This window comes from Lissotriton vulgaris, chromosome 7 (assembly GCF_964263255.1).
Source record: "Lissotriton vulgaris chromosome 7, aLisVul1.2, whole genome shotgun sequence".
Classification (NCBI taxonomy): Eukaryota; Metazoa; Chordata; class Amphibia; order Caudata; family Salamandridae; genus Lissotriton; species Lissotriton vulgaris.
The window spans coordinates 343111212-343137136 of NC_141695.1; the positions used below are offsets into that span (position 1 = coordinate 343111212).

General features: G+C 45.8%; 1 protein-coding gene across 1 annotated transcript in view; it reads left to right on the top strand.

The window, feature by feature from the left end:
- The window catches only part of LOC147701547 (uncharacterized), a 116651-nt gene that overhangs the window by 43131 nt on the left and 47595 nt on the right, over nt 1-25925 (top strand). Inside the window, exons 10-13 of the mRNA XM_086929352.1 lie at nt 4993-5009; nt 12398-12491; nt 13897-13995; nt 17063-17161. Coding sequence (XP_086785478.1) covers nt 4993-5009; nt 12398-12491; nt 13897-13995; nt 17063-17161 — 309 coding nt within the window. The remainder of the gene's footprint in view (nt 1-4992; nt 5010-12397; nt 12492-13896; nt 13996-17062; nt 17162-25925) is intronic.

A 25925-nucleotide genomic window follows, 5' to 3' on the forward strand; every position in this document is an offset into this window, starting at 1 on the left:
GTGGGGGCAGAGTCAGCTCCAACTCAGTTGCACAGAAAAGAATGGGCGCAGCGCATACGCGCCGCTGGCGCGCAGATGATGCGCCAAAGGCGCACCTAAGGCAAGCCCGTTTGCGCCTGTCCGTGGCCGCCCAGGACCAAGGGCCCGTCATTATGCCCCAAAAATTACTTACACCATAACAGAACTTAAATATTCAACCCCTGAACTTGGCCTGTCAACAATTACTAGATAAACTTGGCCTCCTCCAATCTGGTCAGTCATCTGAATTCGGCAAAAATAGAGATTCTGGTGAAGTCCCCAGCCAGATTCCTTCACCTAACAGCTTAAGCACAAGACGCTCTGTAAAAGAACTAAGCATACTGTACTTAAACACCCGGTCTGCAGTAAAGCATAAGTTAGAATTGTTCAACCTACTCGACACTGCCTAACCCGACATATTGTTCATGTGAGAAACATGGCTGACGGAAGAAGCCACGCCTAATATTTTAGCTGCACTGCCAGATAAGTATTGCCTGCTATTCGCGAATAGAACAACAGGAAAAAAAAGGGGGTGAGGGGTAGTGGCAGCCGCTATAAAAAAAGGATTATCCGCCATCAATGTCTCTCCACTGGAGATAGAATTAGTGGATAGGCTAGTCTTCAAGATAGACTTTACCAACTGCACCATGATATGTGTACTAGTGTACAGACCTACAATAGCTATGCCTAACTTCCCAAAAACCTTTTGCAAATTGTATCGCATCCCTGGCAATTTACTTCTCCAAAGTCCTGGTCATTAATGACCGTAATTATTAGGCAAATGAAAAAACAGGGGGAAAGAGTGCCAGGGAATTGACCGACACCTTACAAAGCCTGAATCTTTCACAACACATTCAAGAGCCAACACACAATAAAGGTCACACTCTTGACCAAGCATGGTCGATCAATCTGACCCTCCAAAATTTAGATATACATCCATGTATATTCTCCGACCATTATATAATCAGGTTTGCAATAGGTGATATCTACACGTCCAGAACAACACCTTCTCAAAAGATCCTATTGAGAAACTGGCACCACATTTACTTGGAAGCATTATGTGCACCTTAAAACAGAAACCTCCTAAAAGTAAGGATAATGTAGACAATCTGGAGCGAGAAATTTCAGACTTGAAAAGGAAGGCTATCAACTCTCATACTCCCCTAAAAACTCAAACCTCACATGTTAGGGAACACGAAGCACCCATATTGTTTACGGAAGAGTTAAGATTAGCCAAACTCCAACCTCGTCAGGCAGAGCGGAAATGGCGTAACTCCTACTCACCTGAAACCAAAGAACACTATAAAATGAATCTCAGGAAATACAAACACGCCATAATGGAGGTAAAAAAACAAGTCTTCTCCAACAAGGTGTTGAACTCAACTAATAAAACCAAAGATATCTTCAGCACAGTAAGGGAATTATCTAACCCCGATTGTGTCACCCCACCAATCCCCGTTACTCAGAAACCAACACTGACATCCTGACTACCTTCCCGTGCATAGGCTGAGACCAACTCTTTGATTACCTAAACATAATAAAACAATGTCTATCCACCTGAAGTACAAACATCCATCTTCAAAGCATTTTCAAAGATCACCCTCTCTCTTCTGAACCTATCCTTAACTCAAGGGACAGTTCCACAAGCTTTCAAAGAAGTAGTGATTGTTCCACTTCAGAAAAAACAGGGAGTTGATCCCCAGAGGCTGGATAATTATAGGACAATATCCCTCCTCCCCTTCTCGGCTAAGGTGTTGCAGACACACATAGCAAAGACTCTCAGCTCCTTTATTGAAAAAACAAACTTCCTAGACCCACATCAGACTGGTTTCCGCGCAGCCCACTCCAAGGAGTCCATTATTCTATCTGTAATTGATGATCTAAAGGGGAAGGCAGATGTAGACAGCACTCAAGCATTGATTCTCCTGGACCTGTCTGCAGCATTAGACACCGTCAACCAGAACATCTTGGTGGACTGTCTGGCTGCAGCAGGTCTCAGTGGCAGGGCCCTGAAATGGTTTCAATCATTTTATGCGGAAAAAGTTTGGCTCTCTCAGTACAAATCGGACACAGTAAGCTTGAAAGGTGGAATACTACAGGGCTCAGCCCTATCCCCACATCTTTTCAATATATATATCCGCCCTCTTATCGTTGCGTTACGGCAGAAGGGAGTGCAAATCTACAACTACGCTGATGATATGCAGCTAGTCTTCCCCATCAATGAATCTACAGAGTCTCAGGAATGTCTCAAAAAATCCATGCTGTTCATCATGAAATGGATGTACAAAAATCAACTAAAACTCAAAGCCGAAAAATCAGAAATCACTATCCCCAGCAATAATCTCCAGCATTGGACTTCCGCCCACTGGTCCTCTGAGTTAGGCCTGCCTCCGGCACTAAAAAACTCGATAAAAAGTCTAGGCATACACATTGACTCAGACCTAAACATGAACATGCAGATTGGAGCAGTCACCTCCTCTTGCTTACTCCAACTGCGGAAAGTGAGGAAAATCAGAATATTTTTCAGTAGGGAGGCATGTATCCAAATTGTCACCTCTTTGATTCTGTCAAGAATTGATTATGCTAACTCTATATACCTAGGTCTTCAGCGCAATCAGATACATTGTCTGCAGCTAATACAAAATCAGGAAGCCAGAATTATATCCCTACAAGGCAGACAATGTCACATCAAGCTCCTGCTAAAAGAGTTGCACTGGCTTCCAATGGAGTAAAGCTCCAAGTTTAAAGCTGGGTGTATTCTTTTTAAAGCCTTGCACGGGACTGGCCCTAAGTACATGTCATCAAAAATCCATAAGTACATCCCCCACCGTACTTTAAGATCTATGCACATTAACTACTTAGAAGTCCCAGTTATTAGATGCAAAAGTACAAGAGGCTCATGCTTCTCAATATTAGGACCAAAACTCTGGAACGCTCTTCCACCCCAATTGAGACTCGAGTCAGACCTCTTTCATTTTAGGATGAAGATCTGACTCTTCACCCAAGCTTGCAGCTAGACCTGGGCCATCCTTACCAGTAACTTTTTTTGGAAAGTAACTTCTCCAGCACCAAGAAACCTGTTGGCGAACAAGCGCTATAAAAGTTCCTATTAACATAACATAACATAACACATAGTTATGGTTTTAATTCATTTTATTACTTTTTAGCCTTTTTAAACTCAGGAACGTAACTCAGTTTATTATACATGTGCCTGTACGATTTAATCAGAAAAATAATAAAGTTTAAAATAAGTTATGCACAATATTTCTAAGAAGTGCAATTTGTGGATTTTAATTGTCTCACTCTTATCTCGATGTGTGTTTTGTACAAACATATCTCTCCCTACACCTCTAGTTAAACTTACCTGAATCCGACCCATTTTTTAAAAAAATTATTGCCTATTGCCCCATAACTTCCCTTTGTCCCTTCTACGTTTTCTACTTAATCGTTTACTTCAGTAGCAGCTGCTACTAGACAGGGGTGAGCGGGAGGAGGGAGAAGGGAAAGGGGAGGAATGTAACAAGAAAAGGACTTACCTTTAACAGCCGGCCCCAACATCTCATCTGTCCTCCGTCCTCTTCATCTTCCTGTCCCGGCCGGTGGCAGTAGGAAGCACCCGGGCAAGCAGGCTACTCTGAGCCAATCACAATGCTGCAACGCAGTGTTACGATTGATCTGAGAGCCGTGGATCGGCGTTCAGAATTGAAAAGGGAGATTGCGCATGTCCCTTCACTAGGCTGTGTCATGCAGCCTGGTAGGAACATGCAAAGTGTGCATTAACTATTTGGTCGGCCCAAGAGTTCATGCTCACTCAGGAAGTGCACACCACTCCTCCCCTGCTCTGGCCAGCCCTACCCCACCACTGACTGCAATAGGGAAAATGAAATGATAATACCAACACGGTATTATCATTTAGGGCCATATGCATGAACACATTTTCCCATAGACACAGAATGGGCAAAACCATTTGATGCATCTGGCCCTTAATGTTTCCTTTTGAGCAGTGGGTGACGCTCCTCCGCCTTAGGGGAGAAGCTGCCACTGCTGTGTCTGGAGATCTCCAGCCATAGGTTTGTGAATTATATTTTGTAGTACATAAACTAGTACTAATGGAGTAGTACGTTAGGTATTTCAAAATACCTTTCAAAAATCGGCCCCATCACATGGTCTATCTCTTTAAATGAGCGAATCATCAGTAAAATAGATCCTCACTTCCCCCAGCAAGTAGGACTTGAATGCTTGAGCTTCCCTTACTTTTAACTTTTAACCTCACCTTTAAGTGTCCCTCTCATCTGTTTCACCGTCATCACCACAAAAGTGGACAGGTCACTGCCCTTCATCCTGCAACTCCCCCAAAAAGTTATTCTGCCATCACCTATCCTTATTTCAAATACCTCTTTGTCGCTCCCCCTCAGATGATTTCACAAGTCTCAGATGTACAGCTATTGATGGGTTCAGATTGTAGGTCTGCAAGGCTGGCCTGACACCACTGTTCATGTGCCAATAAGCACAATACATAGGAATACATCACTGTAACCCCGGCCTAATGTCACTTTCAATACATCTTGGATCAAGGTAGTAATAGTGAGAGTAGAATGGGGAAGTAAACTCAACTTCAGCTGTTTAATGCAGGAGAGCTCGAAGTGTGGGGGGGCTGGAGGGGGACTCTTTACTTCTGGAGGTTTGCTCTAGTAACCTTATATGACTTAGGGCCTGATTTGGGGTTGGATGGTAACAGAAAGGAACCTATTTTGAGCAGAAATCTGGAAGAAATATTCCCCAGTGGGATTTTCATGATTTTCAAAAATATATTGCAGGCAATGAAATTCCACCGGCCAGTTCTCCTCCTGGGTTATCTCCAAAAATGTCCTCTAAAAATCAAAGACTTTAATTTTACCCCTAACTCTAGAATATTCCTTGGTAAAAATAAGTCTGGTTGAGAAAACTAAAAATAGTTTTTCTTCTCTTTTTTAGTTGGTGAAAGCCCGCCGGTAAGTTTCTTTTACATTCTATTATCGGACTTGTGGTTTATTCCCGCTGATTACGAAGCTGGGAGGCAAGCATCAGTTTCTCCAATCGTATGTGCAAACTTTAGGTAAAATCTTGCAGTCATTTAAGTTGTTAATTCTGAGTTCTTAAACTTTCAAATACTAGAGTATAGCTGTGCAGGACCTTAGCTAAACGTTCCTGCATGTTTTCATTGTTGGTGCATTTCCATGTAATATCAAAATAATACAAAAATACAATCCAGATTTGTAAGAGTGTTTGGAATGTTCCATGTGAGTTGTTGGATTTTAAGCTGCCATGTGTTATGCATCACAGGTTCAGCCTGCCATGTGTCTTTAAACGACAGTCCTTTACATGCTTAGGTTTTTGAGCCCCTAGCTATAGCAGTAAAGTTAAACTACATGACCCACAATGCAACATTTCACTGGCAAAAAAGCCAGGGCTGACTAAAGATGTTGTCACATGTGGGATAAAGACTGTGAATACAGGAGCAGTTGGGGATGTGCTGCCTGCCCGGGCTAGGGAGAATGGGGATGTTTTATGTGTTGTTTGTTTTTCCATGCGGGTACCTATATGCATGCTCTAGTCTGCCACTGTACCCGTTAAGGCATGTTTGACGCGGAACTGAATGGAGGGTTTGGGTGGGGAGGATGTAAATGTCGTTTTTACCTTGTGATGTGTGTTATAATGTTAACAGCTAATGTGGGGATACAGTATAAACTCTTTAGGGCAGTGGTTTTTAACCTTCGGTCCGAAACCTCTGGAGGTCCACAACTGCTTGGAAAATTAAATAATATTTACAGAGTAATACATCATATATAAGCACATTTGCAAAATGTACACCTGAAAATTTTAAAACAGTGTGTGTAAGTGTGAAGGAATTTCAAATTGGAGTCCAAAAATTAAACTAGTGTGCTTAATTGAATTAAAAAAAGCTCCAACCTTCCTGATAAAATTAAAATTTTGATTTTTTTATATTTTTTTTGCAAATTAAAGTAAATCTTTAAGGATTTCTATATTTGTATAATGAATGCTTGTTTCTGTATTTTTTGTGTAATATTCTGTGGCACAACTCATTAAAAGATCGACCCAGAACAGGAATAACCTGCTCAAGTGTGCACTGTTCCTAATGAACTGGTTCGTTCACAATTTCAAACAAAAATAAATTTCAAGTTCAATTTATACTTAATTCAATTATACCACAACATCACCTTTGATTTATACTGTTGTTTACTTCATTTTCTATTTTCAAAACATAGTCATATAACTTGTATTCATACAATTAATAAACTGTTTAACATACACTTGCTATGTTCAAATCAGTGTCCATATCATTTGTACTAATACACATTTCCTCATAGAATATATAACATAACACTTTTACTACTGAACCACAGTTAGTTTCTGGCCCAATGCATTTCGGAACTGAGGTTCCTTCCTCAGGGGCTGTATTCTGAAAATTAAATGATTGAAATTACTATACGCATGTCAAAAACCATTCATATTTACAGTGCATAGATTTTCTAAAAAACTATAAAGGGTCTAACAATGCAATTGTCAACAATTCACTTAAACGTTCATACAATGTATAAACACCTCTTAATTACCATGGTCTATCTGTTCACTTGTTCACTTAATAAATCATGAAGAACACAATTGAAGTATACTTTCATCGTGCGCTTTTCAATGACAAAATCACTTAACAAATAAGATACATTGTCCTTTCAGTATCTATCTAGACAGTATAGAGCAGCCTATGACATGATAGATTAGTTATCTGCAAATGGCTATACATATTTGTCCTTATGGTTGTTACTCCCATGGTGTTGTGCATGCAGTATTTTGGCTTCTATGGTGGCTATATAATTTTCTCTATACTTTGGTCTTTCACAAAAACAGCTCATATCAATCTTATCATTGAGCCCTTTTGGCTGCATGGTTTGTAAAAACTCTATCCAAAACACTTCTCGCTGCAGAAGTTTTGGGGTATTGTCAATTCCATCCACTTTAGTTACTACCTCCACTATTTGTGCCCTTAATTGAGCTATTTTGTGGTTCTCTTCAGCCCAATGAGTGGCTACCCCTGATGTTAAGTTTTTTAGTCTTATGGTGCTTTTATGCTCCGTGAGTCTTAGTTTGAATTTTCTCTCTGTTTTGCCTACATAGGCTTTGCCGCATGGGCATTTTAAACAATAGATTATATTGGTGGTATTGCAGTCCGAGGTATGGCGCAATTTGATCTTAGCACCTGTAATTGGATGTGTGAGGATCTTGCCAATAATTATATTATTGCAGTGTATGCAATTGTGACATTTTTGGGTACCTTTATATTCTATATTTTTCACTTTACTTGATCCTGTCTGTATGAGTTCTTGCATATTTCTTGCCCTAGTGTATGCAAATGTTGGTGGTTCTTGAAAGATTCCATTAAACTCAGGTTCATTTACCAACAATTCCCATCTTTTCTTTATGATTTTTTTAATTTGAATGGATTTGTTAGAAAATTTTGAGACAAAAGTCGGGGTATTCGAGCATTTTGTGGCTTTCTTCTCGAAGAGTTCATCCCTCTCCTTCATGTTAATTCTGGACATATTTTTCTGTAATATAGTTTCTGGATAGCCCCTGTTGGCAAATTTCTCCTTGAATTCTTTGATTTTTTGTTCTGCAACTACAGGATCCGAGCATATTCTTTTGATTCTGGTAAACTGGGAGTACGGAAGGTTTTCCACTAGACTCCTGGGATGAAAGCTTGAATGCATCAATGTACTGTTACGATCTGTGGGCTTAGTGAAGATTTCAGTGCTCAGTTTCTTTTTTACTTTCTTAATCAGAACGTCCAAGTAATTAATTTCATCTTGACTGATAGAAAAAGTGAATTTGATTCTGGGGTCTCTGGTGTTGAGTTCCTCAATGAGTTGTATTAACATTTCTTTAGGACGGGTCCATATTAAAAAATATTGTCAATGTATCGACAGTATTGTGCCAAGCCTTGTGTCCATTCCCTGTGTGTAAGGATATAATCATTCTCAAATTTCGCCATGTAAATGTTGGCGTAGGCAGGTGCCCCAGAAAAACCCATCGAAGTACCTGTGAGTTGACCAAAATAATCTTCCTTCCACTGAAAATAGCTGTTATGCAAACAAAAAAACAAAAGCTGCAACAAAAAAAATTTGTGTTCTTGTGTTGAATCCATCTTCAATAGTGCCCATTCTACGGCATCCATTCCTTGTGTATGCGATATGGAGGTGTATAGAGCTGTCACGTCAATTGTGCATAATAGCCAATCTTCTTGAACCAGGTTTTCAATCGTACGCAGTTTTGTGAGAAAGTCTGTTGTGTCTTTCACATATGTACACCAGCTTTGGACAAATTGTTGCAAAAAGTAATCTAGATATTTCCCCAACAGTTCAAAGATTGAATTACAGGCCGATACTATTGGTCTGAAGGGTGGATCAACCGGGTCCTTGTGTATTTTGGGGGTCATGTAGATCCTTGGTCTCCTGGGATTTTGTGATATTAACGTCATTTTCAAACTGGTGTCTATTGTTCCTTGCTCTTCTGCTTGGGTTAGAATATCTTGCAGCATACTTTGCAATTTGTGAGTAGGGTCTCCATCTAACACTATGTATGTTTCGCTGTCAAACACATGTTCGTTCACTTTTTTCTCATAGTACTCTGTGTCCATAGCTACCCATGCTCCCCCCTTGTCAGCGGGCTTCAAGGTCAAGTCTTTGTTGTTGGAAATACCATGTATCAATTGCATCTCATGTTTAGTCACATTTTTTGCAGGTCTTTCTTTGTAGTTTAATCGTGCGCAGTCATGTTTCACCAGATTCTCAAACATGTCCAATGTTTTATGTGAACTGGGGCCAAAAACGTGCTTTTCAATTTTAATCTCTCCAATAATTCAGATCGTTCTTTTCCAGTATCTTGGACTACATTCGTGAAATAATGTTTAAGTCTTAATTTCCGCATAAATTTAAACATTGCAGTGTCTGTGTCAAGTTTTGTGGTAGTAGCAGTTGGCACAAATGTTCTTCCTTTATTCAAAATCCCCAATTCTTGTGAGGTTAGCGGGTGCGATGAGATGTTTATGATTAGACTAGATTCTTCCGGCTTCTTAATTGTTTTCCTACCTTGTCCTCTCCTGGTTTTGAAGTTTCTGAGCCGGTGGTTGTTGGTAGGCTTGTAAGTGTTTGTGGGGGACTCGTAGGTATTTGTTGTCGATCTGTTGCCTGTAACAAAAAAGAAGACGAGGAGGATGATGATGGTGTTGCTGTCGTTTCACTGATGTTTGTAGCTGCTTGACCTGCCGTTGATTTTGTAGATGGTCCCGTGGTTTTAGTGGCTGGTGGCCTGGTCATGGATGTATCTAACTCCGTGGCAACACTTTCCTCTGACGATGATGTGGTCTTCTTGTTTTGAGTGAATCTTTTCCTGGCATAAATTTCAGCCCAAGTGTACACTTCATTAAGCTTATAGTCCACTGTATCTCTACGATACTTTCTGATTTTTCCTTCTTGTAACTCCTTGCTATATTTGTCGAGTCTGGCATTCATTTCTTCTAATGTCGCACTCCATGTTGAGGTTTCAAGTTGACGTTCTATATCCTTCTTTAGATTAAAGATTTCTTCCTCCAGTTCACGTATGGTTTTTGATAGTTCTTCAACTATCAATAAAATCAAATCTAAAGAACATTTATTTAAAATGGCGAACCATTTATTCATAAATTTTGCATTTAGGTGAAATCTAAACAACATTGGGCGGATTGCCAGTCGTAGTCCTCGGGGTATGCGCTGTGCTCTGTGGTATTGTACCAGCGTTGAGGCGTGCAGCCTTTGATTAACTTGACGTCTAGTGAGATATTCTAATTGTTTTAATTGTTGCATTGTAGACCCCCCATGTGTATCAATTAATTTCACTTCATCTATAAGTGCATAGATATCAGTGGCTTGAGCATCTGTATATACATGCGTTTCTGCCCTGTTGTCTGTAATGTTGGTTATAGACTCAAACGTGGCCATTTTGACAAACAATTTTATTAGGTGCTGCCTCTGGTGCCAATGCCTAGTAATCAAAAAGTGTACCCACAAGGGGTTAAGAGGCGCACTCTGATATTATTCCCTGTTTTAAACTATTTTTGACAAGGGTGCTACACTTCAACCATGTGTTGGCTCCACATGTATGAACTAAGATCGACCCAGAACAGGAATATCCTGCTCAAGTGTGCACTGTTCCTAATGAACTGGTTCGTTCACAATTTCAAACAAAAATAAATTTCAAGTTCAACTTATACTTAATTCAATTATACCACAACATCACCTTTGATTTATACTGTTGTTTACTTCATTTTCTATTTTCAAAACATAGTCATATAACTTGTATTCATACAATTAATAAACTGTTTAACATACACTTGCTATGTTCAAATCAGTGTCCATATCATTTGTACTAATACACATTTCCTCATAGAATATATAACATAACACTTTTACTACTGAACCACAGTTAGTTTCTGGCCCAATGCATTTCGGAACCGAGGTTCCTTCCTCAGGGGCTGTATTCTGAAAATTAAATGATTGAAATTACTATACGCATGTCAAAAACCATTCATATTTACAGTGCATAGATTTTCTAAAAAACTATAAAGGGTCTAACAATGCAATTGTCAACAATTCACTTAAACGTTCATACAATGTATAAACACCTCTTAATTACCATGGTCTATCTGTTCACTTGTTCACTTAATAAATCATGAAGAACACAATTGAAGTATACTTTCATTGTGCGCTTTTCAATTACAAAATCACTTAACAAATAAGATACATTGTCCTTTCAGTATCTATCTAGACAGTATAGAGCAGCCTATGACATGATAGATTAGTTATCTGCAAATGGCTATACATATTTGTCCTTATGGTTGTTACTCCCATGGTGTTGTGCATACAGTATTTTGGCTTCTATGGTGGCTATATAATTTTCTCTATACTTTGGTCTTTCACAAAAAACAGCTCATATCAATCTTATCATTGAGCCCTTTTGGCTGCTTGGTTTGTAAAAACTCTATCCAAAACACCTCTCGCTGCAGAAGTTTTGGGTATTGTCAATTCCATCCACTTTAGTTACTACCTCCACTATTTGTGCCCTTAATTGAGCTATTGTGTGGTTCTCTTCAGCCCAATGAGTGGCTACCCCTGATGTTAAGTTTTTTAGTCTTATGGTGCTTTTATGCTCCGTGAGTCTTAGTTTGAATTTTCTCTCTGTTTTGCCTACATAGGCTTTGCCGCATGGGCATTTTAAACAATAGATTATATTGGTGGTATTGCAGTCCGAGGTATGGCACAATTTGATCTTAGCACCTGTAATTGGATGTGTGAGGATCTTGCCAATAATTATAATATTGCAGTGTATGCAATTGTGACATTTTTGGGTACCTTTATATTCTATATTTTTCACTTTACTTGATCCTGTCTGTATGAGTTCTTGCAGATTTCTTGCCCTAGTGTATGCAAATGTTGGTGGTTCTTGAAAGATTCCATTAAACTCAGGTTCATTTACCAACAATTCCCATCTTTTCTTTATGATTTTTTTAATTTGAATGGATTTGTTAGAAAATTTTGAGACAAAAGTCGTGGTATTCGAGCATTTTGTGGCTTTCTTCTCGAAGAGTTCATCCCTCTCCTTCATGTTAATTCTGGACATATTTTTCTGTAATATAGTTTCTGGATAGCCCCTGTTGGCAAATTTCTCCTTGAATTCTTTGATTTTTTGTTCTGCAACTACAGGATCCGAGCATATTCTTTTGATTCTGGTAAACTGGGAGTACGGAAGGTTTTCCACTAGACTCCTGGGATGAAAGCTTGAATGCATCAATGTACTGTTACGATCTGTGGGCTTAGTGAAGATTTCAGTGCTCAGTTTCTTTTTTACTTTTTTAATCAGAACGTCCAAGTAATTAATTTCATCTTGACTGATAGAAAAAGTGAATTTGATTCTGGGGTCTCTGGTGTTGAGTTCCTCAATGAGTTGTATTAACATTTCTTTAGGACGGGTCCATATTAAAAAAATATCGTCAATGTATCGACAGTATTGTGCCAAGCCTTGTGTCCATTCCCTGTGTGTAAGGATATAATCATTCTCAAATTTCGCCATGTAAATGTTGGCGTAGGCAGGTGCCCCAGAAAAACCCATTAAAAGTACATAAATAAGCCGGGGTACCTGGATTGCAGTAACGATTCAGTGGGAGTTTCCGGGTTAAAGTGATGGTTAAGTGGGGGTCCACAGAAGTCAAAAGGTTAAGAACCACTGCTCTAGGGTGCTGATTTCCCAGATTTTGAATCTCTCGGTTTGTGAAGTGTATATTGTCTCCCAGGACAAGTGTGAGAAAGTGATCTGCGGGCAGAGCCACTGCGGAAAGACCGGTGCTGTTCCCGTGATCCCGGCTGACCCGTGCTGTGATGTATGCGGTGAGTGGACTTGGGTCTGTTGAGGGCAATTCTTCACTGCATGCACACAGACCTCTGCGAAAAACAGGGCCCGACTGGCGATAGCGGGCATCGGGAGGCTGGAAGGATGGGGGCTGGTTTTGCAGCGGTGAGAGTGGGTTTTGCAGCAGTGCTTCACACTTGCACCAATATCTCAACCCCGTCCCCCTGGAGTCGGGGAGTGGACCGACACAATTGGCAGGGCTGCTTTAGGGTTCGCAGTCCTGCCAGGCGAGTACGCAGGCCTGGTTAGAGCTGTCCAAAATTCAAGATGAGCTGTGATTGAACATACAAGGAAAAAAAAGGCCTATGGGCAGAGTTGGATTGGGATTAGAAATCGGCCCGGGCATGCTAAAAAAGTGGCCCACATTTGCATATTAAGTTTCCGCAAAACACTGCTTCAGAGCAATTTTATAAAAAAAAAAGGGGGGGGCGGGGAGTTAAAAAAAAATGCACAGATTAGTTTACACTGGTGAAACACACCTGAAATCAAGTGAGGCCACTGCTGATCAGGCCCCCGCTCAATATGCACACATTAAAGGGCCGGCCCAGGAGAGAAATGGAGTGACACCTCTGCCTGTTAACAAAAGGGAGGTAATGGACGCCCATCTACCTCTAGAAAGGCCCCTCGGGCATGCAGTAGGCTGCTGGCGGCATTGAACAAAGCAGACACAGCCCAATTCGGCCCCCCAGGCTGCTCAAAAAAGCAGCCCACACCTGGAATTCGGATACCGGCCCCTCGGGCATTGCCCGAGTGCCCGTGTTACCAATCCGACGCTGCCTATGGGTGTCCTTCACGGAAAGAGGAACACGAGGTGACCGGAACCTTAAGGTATCCATCGGCCCGTCGCTCACTGTTCCTTCGCCAAGGCAGTCTCTCACTGCCTTTAACTACTTGGCTTCTGTGGCCCCATCCAGCCAGTGTTCACTATCCAGATAGCCTCTCCGTATCTGACCCGTAAGGCCACACCCAGTCCTCTCTCTCAGTGTCTGATATCTGAGACCCATTCTGTCTCTCACATTAATATGCGGTCTGTGCAGGAAGCAGCGGTAGGGCGGTCGGTAGGGCCGCACTGGGGGTGAGGGTGGGGGGGTGAGGGTGGGGGGGTAGGGGGAGGGGGGTATTTCGAGGGACGATGCAGAGGGAAAATCAATTATTTATTTAATTTTTCCTCTGCATCATCCCTCGAAACCCACCCTCACGCGGCCTCAGCGCCTCACCGCAGTTACCTGCACGGACCACCGCTGCTCACGTTCTTCTTCACCTGCGAGAGTCTTGGATTTGTAAAATGGCTTTCGTAACACAAGTCTGCAAAATAATGAAAGTGGCAGGCAGAGAGTAGGCCTCTGCATTTACTCTGCTCTAACGTTCTGTATCTTTCCACAGAGTGTCAGAAATGCTCCTCACCTCCAGATTGTGGCCATGGACTTGTCGAAATACCACATTTTGACAGTACTACACAGTGCTGTCCGACGTTCACATGCGGTGAGTAGAGCTCCTTTTATAATCTCGTACATTGGGGTGGGGCGAGAGGGGAACAGGCAGCACACACAAGGACAGGTGTATATTCATCAGGCAGAAGAGCTGGGCGAGCAGCCTCTGCAGAGGCCAGGCCTACGGGCGCTAGGGGGTGTAAGAGTGTGGCGAGTCTAAAGACCACAGTTCGCCACTTGTCAGTTATCCTCATTCTTGACGGCCCCGCGAAGGTGATGTCTCTTCGTAGCCTGTCCATTAGTGCGAGGAAGCCTTTCCTGGTCTCCACTGTTTGTCTTGAGTAGTCCTGCATAATTATTATCTCGTTACCATATACAATAATCTTCTAATAAAAGTCTTTGAAATAAAAAAAAAGAGTGTGGCGCGTCTCTTTCTTTCAAAAGGCAGGGGCGGCTCCTCCGCTATCGCGAAGGAGCGTCACCCCTCCCCCACCAGCACCACTAGGAACAAGAAAAATAAAATGATGATAAAACGCGTTTCAAACCTGTTTTATTATCGTTTTATTTATTTTTCTAGTGCCGAGTCTTGGGGGCGGGGACAGGGTGATGGCAGGCACTTAGGGGGGTGGTGGATTCACTGCCTTCGCTGCACATGTGGGTTTGGCTGGAAATCTCGGGCCAGCCAAACCCAAGTGCTCAGTGAAGTTCTGTTCAACCCCAGCTGCTTTGATGGGTTGGAGAGAGCATGCACAGGCTAGGCTCCCAGTCTGTCTGGGAGCCCAAATCATCGGCGATCTGGCCAATCCTGAAGCTTCTCTCATTGATGAGAGCAGCTTCAGGATTGGCCCCAGGACAGTTTGGGAACCTGTGCCAGCCTAAAGTACAGAGGAGGGGAAAGCAACAGAAGAGCGCAACGCAATGCTGGAGGGTAGCAGACAAGTACTTTTTTATTTTTTGTATTTCTCTCCCTCGTCCCCCATCCACCCTCCTGACTCACCTCCTTTCCCTGATACGAGCCGCTCCTGTAAGTAGGCCTCTGAATGGCAATAGCTGTAGCTCTATGTGGAGTGCCTTGCTCCACGTAGATATCGCTGGGGGATGGCTGAAGTAGTAACAGTATGGTGTTACTGACTACTTCAAGCAGTCGCTGGAGGTTGGTGGTAGTAACAATGCGGTGTGCCTGGCTTGTATGGGAGGCCTCTGGTTGCTAGTAGTAGCAGAGTATGGCAAGCTTGACTCCTTACTGACACCGCTGGGTTTTGTTAGTAGTAACTGTACAGTGTGCCTGGCTCCTTTCTGAAGCCTCTGGGTGTTGGTATTAGTTACAGTGTGGTGTGATGGTGGTTGTTGGCTGCAGTAATAGCATGGCTTGCCTGGCTCCTTACAGAGTCCTCTCTGTACTGATAGCAGTAACAAAATGGGGTGCCCATCTAGTTCTTGAACTGCTGGGTGCTAATAGTAGCAAAAGTGCGATGTACCTGGCTTCTTCACCAGATCACCATTGTTGATTGTAGTAACACTATAGTGTGTCTCATTTTTAGGGATGCCAGACCTGTAAATGTTTTAATAGTAACAGTACCTTTGCCTGGCTGTATAGAGAAGCCAGGTTTCTTGGTGGTGCTTATGATAAGTGTATGGTATTGTACCAGCTCCTTGTGTGGCCACAGGCTGTTGGTTGTAGTAACAGTATGGAGGGTCTGGCTTCCTAGAGAGCCCCTGGTGTGTTGGTTGTAGTAACAGTATGGCATTCCTAGCTCCCAGGAGAGCCCGGTGAGCTGGTTCTAGTATTCTAATGGTGTGGCTGGCTCCTTCCTCAGTCCACTGGCCATTGGTTGTAGAAACAGTATGGCAAGCATGGCTCCCTAGAAATCTCCCCATTGTGTTGGTTGTGGTAACATTATGGTGTGGCCGGCTCTTTCCTGATACCAATGGCTGTTGGTTGCAGTTACAGTGTGGCATGCCTGGCTCCCTTAAAATGCCTCCAGTGTGTTGGTTCTAGTAACCTTATGGTGTGGCTGGCTCCAAAAAATAATGGGATAAAGGCTGTCCTTTAGGAATTTTTAATCTCTGGACCCCATTAGAAATAATACTCAATGGATTCCCTGGAATTCGGTTGAACCCACCCTGGGTTATAGGGACCAGGGTGAGTCCCGGTGATGAAGCATGACACTAGTAGGGTGTGTGAGGGGCCCTAAAAAGGTTTTTCGGTTGTTTTGTTTCTGGGAGAAACAGGTCAGAGTGGAGATATAAGGGTGGTAGAGTGGTGGAGTACCTTAATGTTAGATGAATGAGGTAGAGAGGCAGTGTCCTGCAATTACGCAATACAAATAAAGAATCGCTCTTCCCTCCCCACATGAATCTGTGGAAACGAGGTATAGGCGTTGTGTGGTTCTTACAGTCCTCTGGGTGTTGGCTCTAGAATCAGTAGTGAGTGTAGGATCTCTGGGCGCTGGCATAAGCAAACATATTATATGCGTGAAACCGGTTCTTTAGTGAGAAAAACAAAAGTGAAGGTTGGAATGCTTGAATAACTTCAGCATTGGGGGTTTCCTCTTCCTCACATTCCATGTCATTGTTTCTTATTGGTGGTATCACTACAGACATATGCCCTAAGAATAGCCCTGCCCTAACTGCCAAGCCATATGCCCTCTGAAAGGGAACACAAGCAGCCGCAGGCCATGTTCCCTATAACACCCCGACTGCCAAGGGTGAGGTTGTAATAGTGCAGCGTGCGGCTCAATAAGTGAAACCTGTATGTGTTCTGGTTGTATAACTATGTAGGGGCATTGGTACCGTGGTGGCTAGGCATTCAGGCCCTCTGGTTATGATAGCAGTACTTTCTGCCCAGTGCCCTTCCAAAATCTGGCCTCTGGGTTTGTGGCCGGCAGAGAGGCCACGTCGTGCGGGATGGAATACTAGTGCAGTGCACTCTAACCTGAAGCCCAATGATCCGGCTGCTCCTGATAGTAACAGTGCAGTGTGGGTCAGCAGAGAAGCTGTGTATGTTGATGTGGTTGTAGCTGCTCTATGTGCTTTTTCCTCTATTCTCCCAGCCAGAGACTCTATGCTTCTCACACTAACCGTGCAATGTGTTTGCCTCCATCTCCTCTCCTCTCCAGAGTGTCCTAGATGCCCACCCGCTACTGAATGTGCACCTGGATACACCCGGACATCACACTTTGAAGATGAAGACTTATGCTGTCCAGTCTACAACTGTGGTAAGTATTAAAACAAGTCCATGAGAGGGCAGGGAGATTTTGAGGGGAAGTTAGGGGAGTCAGTTGGCCGAGTGACGGGGGACGTTGAGCTCTAGTTCTACAATAGATAGATACAGGGCCTGGTGAAGGCGGAGGATGAGAGACACAAGGTGAATACAACGTGGCAGTGAAGAGCAGACTGAAGATCATGTGGCAGTTCAGATGAGACAGACTGTTTGCCAGTGAGAGAGGACCCAAAATCCTGGAAGGAAGTTAGACTGTGGGCAGTGGTGAGGGCTAGTAAGCGCATCACTACCAGCTTTCACCGGGCGCATGTACGGGAGGTAAGATTCAACCAGTAAAGGCCAACTGGCCTGTTGGGGAATGTAGAAACAGGCAGGTCTGGGCAGAATTTCGATTATGGCAGAGTAACTAAAGTAATTTTGCTAATTCTGTGTTACTATTTGATGTGGAATTACTGATAATTACGTGATTAGTTCTTCTCATGTTATTAAGAGTAATTTTGGACAAAAAAATCATACAGCGAGACCACATTTAGTGCATGTGAATGGCTGCTCGCTATTCCTGTTCTGCATTTCTCGTTGTGTTGGACTGCAATGTGTGCATTTAGTGCTAAGAAAATAGTATGAAATGTCAGTAGTAAATTGGAGAAAAATCCAACCCCGTGAGAACATTTATGGCTCATGCTCACTATTCGTGTTCGAATACATGACGTTACAACTCAAACAATTACAACGCATGCTTTTACAACACGTTTTTACATTGCAACTACCGTTAGATCGCATGATTTTACAACGCATGCCATTACAACACATTTTCTAAAACTACCATTACAACGCATTCCATTATAACACATATCATTACACCGCATAATACTTTTGGTGTAACAGTAGGGTAAGTGTTGGATAGTGTAGGGGTAAAAATTACTATTCCCATTCCAGTGAGTGCAAAGTAGGAAAAGTGTTGGATTGTGTAGGGGTAAAAATTACTCTTGCCACGCCAATGAATTCAACAATAGGGAAAGTGTTGGATAGTGTATGGTAAAAAATTACTATTCCCACTCCAGTGAGTGCAAAAGTAGGGAAAGTGTTAGATAGCGTAGGGGTAAAAATTACTATTCCAACTCCAGTGAGTGCAACAGTAGGGAAAGTGTTGGATAGCCTAAGGATAGAAATTACTATTCCCATCCACCCCAAAACCCATACCTACCCCAAAACTTAAAAATCTCCATTACTTACCTTATAATGCTGCATTGTAATGGCATGCGTTGTAATGGTATGCGTTATAATGACATGCGATGTAGTGACATGCGTTGTAATGGCATGCGTTGTAATGGCATGCGATGTAGAGGCAGCTGCATTGTTACAGTTGCGTTGTAAAAGCAGTGCGATGTAATTACTGCGTTGTAATTGATGCTTCCCTTCGTGTTCTGCAGCATATAGGTCTGTTTCTTAGTGCAAAATGCAACCTCACGTCCATTTTGGATGCAAAGGTGCAATTTGCATGGAGAAAACTGCGCTGAAGTACTGTAGGGGAAAATCCTACTCCAAGGGCACATATAGTGAGTGCGAGCAGCTGCTGGTGCTTGCTAATTATGTTCTGTTGTATTTAACAATATTTGTTAGCGCAAATTGCATCCCCAAATCTATTTTGGATGCGAGGAGGCATTGTTCATCAAGAAATAGCGCTAAATACAGAATTACAATTTTTTAGCATAATTCAAGTGAAATTCTGCATGATCGTTCTTACACGTGTAACGCCCACCCCTAGAAACATGTCAAGAGCAGGTTCATTTACATCCCTTCCGTGTGCCTCATCCTGCCCCTGCTTGTAAACAAAACATGGAAATCTGCAGGCAGTCGTGAGAGGCCCAGTTTAGGGAACAATTACTGCACACACTGGGAGTGAGGCTTAGGAAGAGAGTAAACCACACATTTGGAGTGGGCAGTGAATGTGTCGCAGTGGCTTAATGAGTGTGCCGGGCACACTGGGAGGGAGAAGTGAATGTATCACAATGGCTTATGGAGAAAGAGCAGCACACCCTGGGAGCGAGGAGTGAATGAGTTATGGAGAGAGTGATGAACATACAAGGATGGAGGATTGAATGTGCCAAAGTGGCTTAAGGAGATAGTGCTGCACAAAATGTAAAGGAGGTGGAGAATGTGTCACAGAAGTCATGACAGTGTGTCACACTGGCTTAGGAAGAGATGTGCCACACATAACCCTCGCATGTGCCCACTCTGCGGAGACCCAAGCATCCATACTTACCGCCCCCCGCATTCTGCTGTTGCCAAAGGTGGGAAATCATGTCAGCCAACAATACCTGGTACCAGTAATGGTCGTTGTTGGCCGCAGTTTATTAATAACCAAAGACATATTAATAACACAAACTGGTTTCAAGCAATCTTCCATTTTGCGAACATTAATCATCAATCATAATTGGCATATTACACATTATGACACCATCTTGTGATAACAGGTGTCAGTCTTTTTGTGCCCTCCTTAGTTCGAAAATGGGGCTTGTACACAAACCAGTTTGTTGCCAGTCTATTGGTGCTCCAGTGGTTGGTTGCCCACGCCTTCTGCGTGTTGCGGAGGGGAGCTTTCCTGTCGGGAGTTAGGTCCCCAGCTCGCTACCAATTGCGCCCTGCCGTCCGGCCGGGTCTGGGCCGCGAGTGCCGTCTCCTCCTGTTACTCTCCTCCTTTATGCCGCCACGTCACCCTGCCGTGCGGCATTCAAAAGTGAGTGGCCATCCTCTTACACACCGCCCGCCGGTGTGTTTTCTTAGCCAACCAGTGTAGGATTTCCGCTAACGCCCCTTCCCTTATCCAGCACTGCGACTTTTGCTGTTCCTTAGGTGTGGGTGGGTGGGCTTCAGTCGTTGTTGCCGTCGCGCCGTTCTCCCAGCTCCTCGAATGCGATGTGCTTCTGCTGGGAGGGCGGCGTCGCTTAAATCCTCTTGAGCCCTCCATGCAGGCCTCAGGTGAGTCCCCCTGATTGGGGGGTTCAAATAAAGCCAGGTTGACCATTGGGCGCCCTTTGGGGGCGCTCAGGTCAACCGGTCACTTCCGGTCGGGTGGCTGGTGCGCACCCCGCTTCCGCTGGTTCCTGTGCGCATCGAAGCGCCCAGAACCAGTTTACCCCCGCTGGTGGCACCACGAGGGTTATGGCGCCGGCCTTCAAGCCTCCCCCACCCTTACGGGAGGGTGCGGCGGCCTCTGCAATAACCCTCGCATGTGCCCACTCTGCGGAGACCCAAGCATCCATGCTTACCGGCCCCCGCATTCTGCTGTTGCCAAAGGTGGGAAATAATGTCAGCCAACATTTCCTGGTATCAGTAATGGTCGTTGTTGGCCGCAGTTTAATAATAACCAAAGACATATTAATAACACAAACTGGTTTCAAGCAATCTTCCATTTTGCGAACATTAATCATCAATCATAATTGGCATATTACACATTATGACACCATCTTGTGATAACAGGTGTCAGTCTTTTTGTGCCCTCCTTAGTTCGAAAATGGGGCTTGTACACAAACCAGTTTGTTGCCAGTCTATTGGTGCTCCAGTGGTTGGTTGCCCACGCCTTCTGCGTGTTGCGGAGGGGAGCTTTCCTGTCGGGAGTTAGGTCCCCAGCTCGCTACCAATTGCGCCCTGCCGTCCGGCCGGGTCTGGGCCGCGAGTGCCGTCTCCTCCTGTTACTCCCCTCCTTTATGCCGCCACGTCAGCCTGCCGTGCGGCATTCAAAAGTGAGTGGCCATCCTCTTACACACCGCCCGCCGGTGTGTTTTCTTAGCCAACCAGTGTAGGATTTCCGCCACGCCGCAGGGAGGCTCACATCTCACTGTGGCTCCCCCCCCTGCACCTGGTTCGTGGCTTCCACCTTTCTTCATATTTTCCTTTTTTTTTTTTTTTTTTTAGTTGCAACCTGCGAGTGACATTGCACCCCACAAGTTATCCCAAAACACCTTCATCCCCTTTTCGGAGAGGTGTACCCCGTCTTGCCCATAGAGTTCCGGGCGGCCCGGGTGGATGAGGCCGTGCCGAACTGATTCCAGGCCATTGGCGAGGCAAAACTTGTGCATCGCCACATTTAGTTTCCTTCTTGCGTTATCGACGGCCTTGTTGGAATCGGCACCTCTCCAATGTTTCCTGCTGATCATTTCGGACCAGACTACCGTCGTGGGTCCCATCCACGCTGCTGTCTTGGTGAGATCCTTTTGGATGGCTTGCCCGACTGCTTTTCGCCCTAGCCGGGCCAGGTCGTTGCCCCCAAGGTGGATGATCAGGACGTCGGGCAGCCAGGCCGAATCTGCCATGAGGCCGTCCAGCGTCGGCAGTAGCTGCTCCCATCTCATACCTGGCTGCCCTATCCACCGGATGTACGTCGATTTGGGCCTGTTTATGCTGCGGCCCCCTTGCCGCCACCAAGACTCCATCCGGGACACGAAGGAGTGTCCCACCACCCAGACCAGCCGCGGGCGTCCCCCTGTCGAGAGAAAGCATTCTGTTAGGTGGCTTTCTGCGCACCGTGTGCACTTACGAGGGGGGGGGGGTGCTATCACCCTGCCGTGCGGCATCCCAAAGTGACTACCTCTCCTTCTCCCCCCTCGGGGCTTTCTCTCTCTTTTTTTTTTTTTTTTTTTTTTTATACGAGGTGAGGGCGTATGTACGACTTGTACGCCCTGGAGCGCCATCTGCCCACTGCCTGGATCCTGTCCTCTGGCATGCCATGCTGCGCTGCCGAGCTCGCTGCGCCGATCCTGAATGAGTGAGAGGCAAACGATGCCGCGCAATACCCTGCTTTACCAAGGCCTTGGCGCATTATGGCTGTAAACTGGAACTTACTCAGGTTCCTTCCGTCCTTATGTATGAAGAGGGGGCCCTCACCAGCTGGTCGAGCCCCCATGTACCTGAATAGCCAGCATACCGCGCAGAGCCCCGACTCTGGGATGCACTGGAGACGTATCGTCGTCCCCCTCCTTGCCCTGTCCGTTTTGGACTGTCTCAGCGTTAGTGCCACTGCCTTCTCCATTGGTTTAATGTCTCTTGCCTGCAGGCATTGCTGCGCTGGGCCCGACTTGCTGGGGGCTACTAATTCGCTGATTCGGAATGCTCCGAAGAAGGCCGTCGTGAATGCCGCCCTAAATAGCAGCAGCTCATATTTATCCGATATTAAGCCTGTGAGAGCTCCAAGGAGCTGCCCCAGCTTGGCGAAATCGATGGGACGCCTGTTGTCCTTCTTTTTACCTTCAACCCTCCTCCAGCCTTTTAAGGCCGTCTTTAGATAGGCCGAGGTAGTGGGGTCCTTGCCTGTGTAAAGCCTGGCAAAATGGGCGATGGCGGACAAATGCGCCTGGGCCCACAATCTTGTTTTCTTCGACTTGAATGCCCATTGTACGAATTTCTCGACTGCTGTGCGAGTTTTCGCCCTGTCTTCCAGCGATTTTAGGCCCCCAACTCTCATTACCGTGCACGCGTATGTCCTGTATCTTCTGTTAGCCTCCGCGGTAAGTGATTGCCCTATTAGCCAGGATAAGTCTACTCCCCCAGGTCCCAGAGGGACGGTGGAAAAGGGGTCATCTCCTTGTCCGCCCCGGGCACCAGTTCTCTGAACCGCTTCATTTGGGACCGGGAGAGTGCGTCTGCTGCCGAGTTCTCTGACCCTGGCACGTGGCGTGCTTTCAGCTCCAGGTTCCCTTCCAGCTGTAATTTAATTAACCGTCGCATTAGCCTCAGCATGTCCGGGCATCTCGCTGCGCCTCTGTTAATGGCCTGCACTACTCCCATGTTATCTGACCACAGCGTGAGTTTTAGGTTTTTTATTTTTTCACTCCAAATGGTCAGTGCCACAATGATCGGGAACAGCTCGAGAAACGTGATGTTCCTGGTGAGCCCCTGCGCATGCCACTCGTCCGGCCACTGGCTGGCGCACCAACTGTTTCCTAGGACCACGCCAAAGCCAAGGCTTCCGGCCGCGTCTGTGTAAAGAGCTATCTGTTCGGCCGTTACCCACCCTTCTCTCCAAATCCGCACCCCATTGAAATCTTGTAGGAACTCGTCCCACACCTGCAGGTCCTGTTTCACGCCTACACTCAGCCTGATGTGGTGGTGCTTGTGGGTGACGCCGGCCGTTATCCCTGTTAGGCATCTTGAAAATACCTTGGCGGGCGGGATTACCCGAGCCGCGAAGTTGAGGCTACCTATCACTCGTTGGATCTCCCTCAGGGTGGCTTTGTTCCGACCCCGTAGCTTCGATACTTCCTCGCGAAATTCCTTTACTTTGCCTGGAGGCAGCCTGGCCGGTCCTGCTATAGAATCCAATTCTATGCCCAGGAACGTGAGTCTCGTGGTTGGGCTTGTCGTTTTTTCTATTGCGAGGGGGACCCCTAGAGACCTAGCTAGATCCTCGAAGGCTGCCAATGTGCTTGCGCACACTGAGGAACCTGCCGGGCCTGTGAACAGGAAATCGTCTAGGTAGTGCAGTTTTCCACCCTCCTGGTGCCGGTCATGCAGCGCCCATTCTAAGAAAGTGGCAAACTGCTCAAAATATGCGCATGATATCGCGCATCCCATGGGCATGGCTTTGTCAATAAACACCTCCTCGCCCCATTGGAAACCCAGTAAGTGGAAGCTGGAGGGGTGGACCGGCAATAGTCGGAACGCAGATTCAATATCCGCTTTCGCCATGAGGGCTCCTATGCCTGTCGCCTTCACCAGCTCGATTGCGTCGTCGACTGACGCATAGCCCACTGAGCAAGCTTCGGGGTCGATACCGTCGTTCACGGAGGAACCTTCCGGGAATGGTAGGTGGTGTATCAGCCTGAATTGATCTTGTTCTTTCTTGGGGACCACGCCTAGCGGGGAGACGACTATGCCCTCTTGTAATTCCTTTGGGAGAGGGCCCTCAACTCTACCCAGTTTCAATTCTTTCTCTATCTTGGTGCTAACCACTTCGGGGTGTTGGCTTGCCGACTTCAGATTGCTCGCCCCCGCCGAGGGGAGCGGGCCCTGGAATGGAATAACAAAGCCTTGCTCGAAGCCCTCTACCAGTGACCTGGCCTCGGTTCTGTTCGGATATTTGTTTGCCAATCTGCGCAGCTGTTGTGTAATAATGAAGGATCTGGCCAGCTGGCGACTACAAATGTCCACCAGTCCCCCCCTTTCCCCTGCGATGGGGCTAACGCTTCTTGCTCTTTTCTCTCTTCTCCCTTTTCGCTTCGTGTTTGGAACCTTTGCATGCAACGGTAGCGTGCTTGCCCCCGCAGCTAGCGCATGCTTGTTGAAACTTACAAGACAAGCCCCATGAGCAGTCCCCCGCCTCGTATCTCCAACAGATCGCCTTAGTTGCGGTTGGGGAGTACGATCTCCCGTTCGACCGCCTTTGATACGAACCACTCTTCCCCTTTTGGTATGAGCTCCGAAAGGGCTGGTCGCTTTTTCCCGCCCAGGCCCTAACATCCTTGGCTGTAAGCATCTTGTGGATGAAACCCAAGACATCCTCTTCATTCCACTCCATTTCGGGGTGCCTCTGCATTTTTAATCTAAAACCTTTATCGTACTCTAACCAGGCATCCCCAGGGAACTGCCTCTGTGCTAGGTGGATGTTGGCCTCGTACAGCCACAAGTCAGCAGCGCAATGGGGGAACCTCTCCACTATAATGCATGCCATGATTCTGAACGCGTCTAACCAATTGTCGAAAGTGCGCTCTTTTCTGGCCCCGCGCCTTTCTCTCCTGTCCTCCTCCTTCCTGTCGCACGTGGTTAGATCGAGGCCCTCTAGCTGTATTTCAAGCAGCGAAAATATGTCTATGAATTCCTTGCGCCATATCCTCTCTTTTACCGCTAGAGGGATGAGACATGCCAAGCCGGTGGCTTACGGAGTCAGGGACGCCGGACCAGGTGATGGCCTGATGTAATGATCGTTGACTACCCCACTCGGAGGTGGGCTTCCCGAAACGGGGCCGTAACCCCAACCGGATAGCGGGGAAATTTGTTCCCCTTGGGCGGACAAGCTTACCTGCTCTTGCACTCTTGTCTGACGGGTCCACCCCGGGTCGACCATATGCCACGTGAGACCTGCCGCTTCCTCCGCGCGCTGCTCCCTAGGCCCTGCTACCCCTTGCCCTGTGCCATTAAGTAGCCCCGGCGCCAGCGATTTCAAACATTCCTTTACGATGTTGCTAATATGCTCACCCTTTTTCTTTTTGCCGGTCGTCTCACCCTGGTCGCGCCCTCCGGTCTCGACGGAAGAGGTTTCTACCGCACTTTCCTCGGAGGGTTCCTCTTGGATGTTCTCTTCATCGGCGTGTTTTTCAGCTTCTTGGGTGCGGAAGGCCCTGGTTCTTCGTCTGCCTGTTCCACCGGTCTGTTCTCTTTCCCTTTGCCCAAGTGAGGGTGAAGCCAGTCGTCACCGTGGATGGCCGATAACTCGCGGATCTACATCAGTACCTGTGCCATCTCATCTGGCTGGCCTTCCGACATGTCGTGAGCCTCTGCGCACTTGTGTGTGGCTTCTTGGTTTCTTGCGTCTGCGTCAGGCCGTCGGCTGGGGGCACAGCTAGCTGCGTGTGCTTATCCCGGGCCCTGAGCTTGCCGCGGCTTTACCTGTTATTCGCTTCGGGGGAGCTGGCACGGCGCGCCGCGCTCCACAAGGCGTCCTCGGCGACGATGACCTGGATCTCCAACCGGGGCCTCGCCGTCTTCCGCTTCGTCCTTCGCCGCGTCGCCTCTCTTCCCTCAGTCGTTGTTGCCGTCGCGCCGTT